General features: G+C 48.7%; 1 protein-coding gene across 2 annotated transcripts; it reads left to right on the forward strand.

Annotated features, from left to right (window-relative positions):
* The first annotated feature begins 913 nt into the window (after window positions 1–913).
* On the forward strand, window positions 914–4421 carry LOC110016267. Of its 2 annotated transcripts, XM_023961751.1 has the most exons (5): window positions 914–1603; window positions 2830–2933; window positions 3060–3102; window positions 3242–3543; window positions 3621–4421. In XM_023961751.1, exons 1-5 carry the CDS (start codon window positions 1597–1599, stop codon window positions 3918–3920), a joined length of 756 nt encoding a protein of 251 aa, XP_023817519.1. In that variant the 5' UTR covers window positions 914–1596; the 3' UTR covers window positions 3921–4421. The 2 variants fall into 2 exon arrangements, with proteins under 2 accessions (XP_023817519.1, XP_023817518.1); XM_023961750.1 differs by lacking the exon at window positions 914–1603 and having other exon boundaries at window positions 2681–2933.
* The last annotated feature ends 2676 nt before the right edge of the window (window positions 4422–7097 follow it).

Below are 7097 nucleotides of genomic sequence, written 5' to 3' on the forward strand. Positions count from 1 at the left end.
CCACAAACTGTGTCTTAACTGACTAATCATCACAGCATCTGAACAACTGTTCACTATTTGAAGTCAAACCGACTTTAGATTTTTGTATTTTTGCAAGTATAGTTTAATTTTATACTTTGCTGACTTTTTGAACTGAAGCTTTTCTTTGCTTTTTGCGTAAAATTAAATGTTTCAATGTATCTACAAGATAAAAAAGGCCTCTGTTTTGTTTTCATAATGGAACTTTGAATTTATTCAAACTGAATCTTATATCAATCGTCCCAGAAACACACGCACGCTTGCACACACGCGCACGGACACGTCATTCAGCAGGACCTATCCCCTCCCTCGACAGCAGAGGGAGCCGCTGGGCAGACGACTGAGAAAAATATCCATGCGCGTGCCCGCGTCTGTGCGTGTGTCGGGGGAGGGAGGTGCACAAGAACGAGGGGTGCAGGTGAAGAAGAGGGGGGGGGACACTTATCATCGGGCTGCATTGATCAGACTGCAGCTCTTGGCTTGTTGTGCGCGTGCGCCGTCAGGGATGCTGCTGCAAATCCAGATGTTTCTGCATCAGCAGCAGCAGACGATCAGAAGCACCTGCAGATGCTGTACCCCCCCCCCCTTCCCCTCCCCTCCCTCTCCCTGCGCGCATGACGGCTGTAACTCCCGACCAGAACGGAGGTTCTGGACCCGGTCTGGACGGTTCTGGGGTGTCGCTCTACTGAGAATCGGGGCTCCTTTCATGTGCGGATGAAGTGCGCGTGCGTGTTCTCCGCACAGACTCATGATCCGCCTTTACTCTGATGGCAGAGCATCAGACTATGAGGGGGCGCGCGCTGGGGGGTTGGGGGAGGGGTCTGCAAGCAAAGCGCAAAATATTAGTTATGAAAATTATCTTTGTATTAAAACGGCGTGCACCTCCGATGCGCGTGCGCTGCTCGGTGGGCGCGTGCCACGTGCAGGCCTAAAGTCCCAAAGATGGCTGCTGGCCGTGGCCCCGCCCCCTCTGATCCAATTTTAAAGCGTTTTTGTCCGAAATTAAACATTAAAAATGCGCATGCACATATTATGGGGTGACAGGAGGGGACCCGGGCACGTGCGGTCACAGCTGCTGGGGCAAGCGCGCGGGCGGAGCCACGCACGGCGCGTGTCCCGGCTGCAGGCTCTGCATAGGCTGAGCTGCTGTGGTGCATGAAAAGCAGGGTAAAATGAATTAAAATGAGTTTTTCTGCTCCAAACCCCCAAATAGTGGAAGTCTGCATTAAAGTGGGGCTCCTGCAACCGGCCGGCGGGCTGAGTTTTACAGAAAAATGGATTTGAGAGTGCTGCCTCTGAATATTCAAATTGTAAGTAACGCGCAATCAAATCATTGTCAAATCATTGAGTTCTAGGGGTTTTAAATAGTAGGCATGCAGCGAGAAAATCTCAAACTAATATGTCCCCAGCTATATTACAATATTGTTGTATGCTGTGAAGGCGCTGACGGGCGTTTTGGGGCACATTTTTGGAGACTTTTGCTCAAATTTCGTTCTTGGCCATTTTTGCTGAGGCACAAAGGGACGTTGTGGAGTTCCAAAGGTCTTCTCCAGGACTCTTCTGCTGATATCTGCCATAATGTCTGGTGAGTTTCAGCCCACGGATTCACGTGGAAAAGCTTTTTTTCCACTTTACCTGTTGAAGAAAAGGAAATATGAATATGAAAATGTATGGCTTATGTTTTTATTTGTGTGCACACATGCAGTCAAGAGAGAGTTGGAAAGGCCACGAGTGGGTGATTTGGCTTTTTCTGACTTTTCCTCATTTCTTTTTCCACCTTTTGGGGCATTTGTGGGGTAAATAAATTAGATTCTTCACAGAGAAGTAAAGAAAGTTTTGGGTCCACCTGCTCGTGGCTAAGGAGCGGCGCTGCGCGCCCGGCGCGCTCCTCTCCACATTCCTGACAGCGTGGCCGCCTCTGTGACCCCACGCGCGTTTTTGATCTGATGCCGTCGGCGCCACGCGGCACCTCAGGACATGCTCGTGTCTCCACAGACATTTTTGATCCCGCTTTATGAGCACCGGGGGTAGAGGAGCAGCTTCGGCGCCGTGCCCGGACTGTCTGTGCGTAACGGGGCGTTCGAGTGGGATGTGTCTGCGCGCACTTTCCCCACCGTTCCCCATATTTCAAACAAATCACACACATGCATTTTTGGGCGCATGAATATTTATTAGATGAGCTTCGGTGGCGGGCCTGCGGTATCAAATCCGACGCAGTTTACGCCTTTGGGCAGAATTTCTGCAGAACTTTGGCGCTCCCTTTGTGGGGGTGGGTGGGGATTTTGGCATCTGCCTGTGCCCAGAGCAGCGCGCGGCTCTAATTAAAAATAAAATAAAAAAATAAAAACAAACTAAGCGAAAAGATCAGAGAACCGTTTATGAGGCGCGCAGTCACCGGGATCCGCGGCCCTAAACAATCACGATCCCGTCTGCGCACCCACTCTCCAACAAACGGTTCGGTTCTTTTGCCCCCCGCCAGCACCGAGCCCAGCTTTACTGCCTGCCCCACCCGCGTCCCAACGAGCACATCGCTGCTAGTTTTTGATTTTTATTTCGTTTTTCTTGCGTTTTTACTCACTGTGGCGCGCTCCCGGCGCTTCCTCCTCCGCTGCAGACGCGCTGTCTGCTGAGGAAGGGAGCGCCGGGGGGAGGGGGTCTCACTCTGGGAGGGAGCCGCAGCCACAGCGACCTTTAGCCCACCCAGAGTGGGATCAAATGTCTACGAGATGGATCTGTTCTTTATTCTGTTGGTATGATTAAAAAGCTGGGTGGGGGTCTGGGTGTTTACTAAAATGTTGTTTTTTTATGCAGAAAAGCCAGAGAAGGTGTACCAGGGCGTGCGCGTGAAGTGGACGGTCAAAGACATGCTGAAGTTCTACAGAGAACAGGCAGCCAGTGGCGCGAGGCTCAAAACGGTAACAGCCCCCCCCCCCCCGCCCCCAATTCAGAAATCATAAATTAATGCGCAAAAGGGTGCTGCTCCATGGAGCGCGCGCGTTTTGGAGCCTTGATGAAGGCGGTGCTCTCCTCTCTCGTTCCAGGCCTATCTGGAGATGAAGGAGCTGTACGCCTCCAGCGCCCCCGGTGAGTGCGCCGCGCGCGCGTGTCTCCTGGCTCACTGTCTCCAAGAGCGTCAGTGTGGACCCCCCCACCCCCCTCTTTAAAACAGCTGTTTGTTCTCGCTCCACTTCCTCTCCTCATTTTCTCCTCCCGTCATCTGCAGGTGTCCGTGCTGACGCCCCTCCCGCAGCTGCCACTGCCGGCACCCCCAGCTGCGCCCTGCAGCCGCGCTCCGCCGCCCCGCCGGTGCCCGAGGGCGGCAGCATCCAGATGCCGCCGTGCGCGTTCAGCGGCGCGCAGGCGCCGTTCGGAGAGGCGCTGGGGTCCAGCTTTGACCCCTGCCCCCGCGCCGCCGCAGGCTACTGCGGGCCGCTCCCACCCTGCTCCCCGCCTCCGTGGAACCACGGCCTCTCGTCGGACGTGGACTTCTACGGGCACGGGATCACGCGCGAGGGCGAGAGACAGGTGAGGCTGCTGACTCATTCGGGTTGGGGTTTCTGTTCTCCTGCCCCCACGTGAACCTGAACGCCTCTCCCCCGCAGGCCTCCTGCCCCCCCTTGGACCCGCTGACTTTCTGCGCCTCCTCGGACCTCCTCAGCTTCTCTCCGCAGGATTCCTTCTCCTCTTCCTCCTCCTCATGCTTCGACTCGCCCCCTAGGATGGGCCCCTGTTTCAGCCCCGCGGATTTCTACCACTACCCCCACTTTGAGCCCCCTCAGGACTGCGAAGCTGCCTGCTGGCAGCAGGAGAGCCTGCCTGCCCCCGAGTACACGACATACTACCCCCCCACAGACTATCCCTACATCTGTCCCCCCGAGGACCCTTACTGGAGGAGGGACTGAGCTCGGAGCTGTCCTCCGTTGATATTAATGACTGTAACCCCCCCACACGCACACGTTTTGTTGGACTATTTTTCTGTTTTTATTTGCAGCTTTATTTTCATTTATGTATCTGTTGTGCTGAATAAATGTGTCAAAAAACGTGAAGCAAGTGTTTCTGTGAGAGGGCCCCCTGGGGGCCACAGGGGTCTCCGGTCTGACTCCTGCAGCAGGACGTTTTACGGCCACAAAAACAGCAGCAGCAGCTCCGTCTGCTTCCCTCTTCCGTGTGTGATTCCATGCAGGATCAACCTAAGTCCAGGCACACGTCTGTAGCGCCCGGAGACCATCTGTGTCGGGGAGGTTCTCTGACTAAAGCTCTGTTCTGTTCAAATGTGGGCGTGGCTTCATCTGCAAATGTTTACTCCAGAACTTGACAGTAAAAAACTAGACCTGGTGGTTAGCTGAGCCATGCAGATCAGACTGATAGAATAAAAGTTTGATCCTCGTGATGTTGAAATTTAATGTGGAAAATGTGAATTGTTCTGATCCAGATTCCAGCTCAGACCAGCAAAGCAAAGACGTTCACAGATCTGTTTGTCTACAAGTGGATGATCAGAATTTAGTAGAGCAGGGAGTTTGTGATCTCATACGACCTTTTTCCAACAGCATTTTTTCTTCTGCTCCTGATTCACTACGATTTAAATAAAAAAAATACTCAGAAATGTGATTTTAAGCTTAATTTTCTTTATAAATGTCCTCCGTCATGAGAATAATGCCACAAGAACATGTTAAAATCACCATTTTCCTCAGGGTGGGACAGTCACATTCACACTCTGCTGCCAACCCTCCACCAGAAGCAAAGTGGGGTTCAGAGTCTTGCCCAAGGATGCTTCTACACATGGCTGGGCAAGGTGGGAATTGAACCTGCAACATTCCAATCAGGGGTAGACTGCTGTACCGCTGCTCCATGGCCGCTTCACTAGTTTAAAGGGTTAAACTATTAGGTTGGAATCAGACCAGAGAAACAAACTGAAGACGTGTTCCTAGAGTTTTAGAAGAAAAAGTAATTCTTGGGAAGTCTTCTCCTCTGAGATGCAGAGGAGTACACAGCTCAGCAAAAGCTCTGATCCTCCTTCAGTACTTTCCAAGTCAGTGGGTCACTAGGTTCCTCCACAAAGTGTCATTAAACATGGAATAGATTGATTCATCCACAGCATTTACTGTCCAGACTGCCTTAACCCTTGTGCTATCTTAGATGACCCCCCCCCCCTTCCATTGAGGTGTTCTCCCTACCATGACAAAGGTGGATAAAGGTGGAAAGATTTCATGTAATCCATGGACACCAGTGAAGATCACAAATCATTGAAGAAAAAAGGTTCAGAGCACTGTCTAGTGGGTCTAGATGACCCAACTCCCAATGTTAAAGTGCCTAGGATAGCACGAGGGTTACAGTAGATCAAGCCGCATGCATTTGACAGATGTTTGTGTAACTGATGACTCAGTCAGGGATAACTCATAGTTTGACTGCGTGGACCTGAACTTCCTTCCTCACAGCAGCGCTGGGCCAAAGCCATTGTGGTTGGCTCTCTCTCACTCAGCCACTGTGAGGAAACTGCTGCTCCTGTGGAGCACCGAAACCTGAGGATTTGGGGTAGCGGAATTCCTCAGAAGCGTCCTTTCATCGTGGAAAAACAGCCATTCTGCTCTGCTTCCTTTCATCTTGGATGAAAAGTGCTTTCACAGACAAATCCTGTCTTGGTTAAGGGCATTCTCATATTGAGTGTGTGTCCTCCAGTTGTGGAGACATCAATCCCATCCTTTGGCTGATTATAGTGTTGATTTTATTTATTTATTGTATTTTCTGTAATGAACAGTGTCCTTGAGTGGCAAGAAAGGCTCTTTAAATTAAATATATTATCATTCTTATCATTTATTAAAGCTATTTTGAAACAATTTCATCAAGAAAAATACAGTTTCTATCACAAGTTTAAGACCTCAAACAAGAATCCTCCAATATGAGAGAAACCTCAAAACCAGGTCTAATTCAGTCCAGAATTCGACCATCAAAGCAGAAGGCTGCTCTGATGGATTTCCATGATGGTGTCTGAGTGGCAGATCCCATGGGGGGTGGGGGGTACAGAAACAGTTGCAGAAGTCTGGGAAAAACTGAACGGTGCATTCGCAGGCAGCCGAGTCCATCACTCTACGGTGAGCTCATGCTTTCATGCATGAACAACATCCAGCGTTGTTGTTGATCTTCCTGTCAGGGGACGTCCCAGAGAGTTCAGTCCAGGGTGAGACTCAACAAAAAAACAACTGGCAGCATGTTCAGTGGTTTGGATTTGAACCCAAAACCTCAAACTGGGAAACCATGAGTTGAACCAATACTTTTTCAAAACAATTTTGTTATCAGGAACAGAAAATGCTTAGACTTGAGACAGTTGAATGTCTCTGAGTCTGGTACCATTTTGGTAACACTTTATATTTAGAGTCCTCAACAAGCTTTGTTATTTTTTTATACTTTATGTATCCCTCAATGGGAAATTCTCTGCCTTTGACCCATTCTCTGGATGGTCTTGCCACTGGGTGATGTTTATTGCTCGCCATTGATATGGTAATTGCCCCCAGTGCCATTGTTTACCAACCGAGCTACCCCGCCACTAATGCATTAACAAGCAATATAATAGAAAACATTTCTTAGTACAATAAGTCTAATGAGGTTTATTAAATTACTTAGTTAACACATTAACAAGCATTATTATTAGGATGTTTTTAGGATGCTAATGATATATTTATTGATATTATAGGTGCCTTACAAATGTGTCAGTGTTAAGAAGCTTAATACGATTTATTAACAACCTTTGTTAACAAATTAAGAAGTATTATTATTGTTTGGGGTTCTAGTAAGATATTTATTAGCATTATAGATGCCTGACACAAGCCTAAGTGGTCATAAGCTTAATAAATTTTATCAACTAACTTAACAAATTAATAGGCTTTATTAATGTGTAAGATCTTATTCGTTTATTTAACAGGGACAGTGCAGATTAAAAGCATCACTGCAATGCGCCAGAATTAGCCCAAAGGCTATTTTTCATCCGTAGTCCCCGGACAGGTGTTAAAAATTGTCAACCTAAAAACATCAATTAAATACATTAATTAAAAATATACATTTACAATTAAATTATCATCTAAAAT

The sequence above is a fragment of the Oryzias latipes genome, chromosome 13 (genome assembly GCF_002234675.1).
Source record: "Oryzias latipes chromosome 13, ASM223467v1".
Lineage (NCBI taxonomy): Eukaryota > Metazoa > Chordata > Actinopteri > Beloniformes > Adrianichthyidae > Oryzias > Oryzias latipes.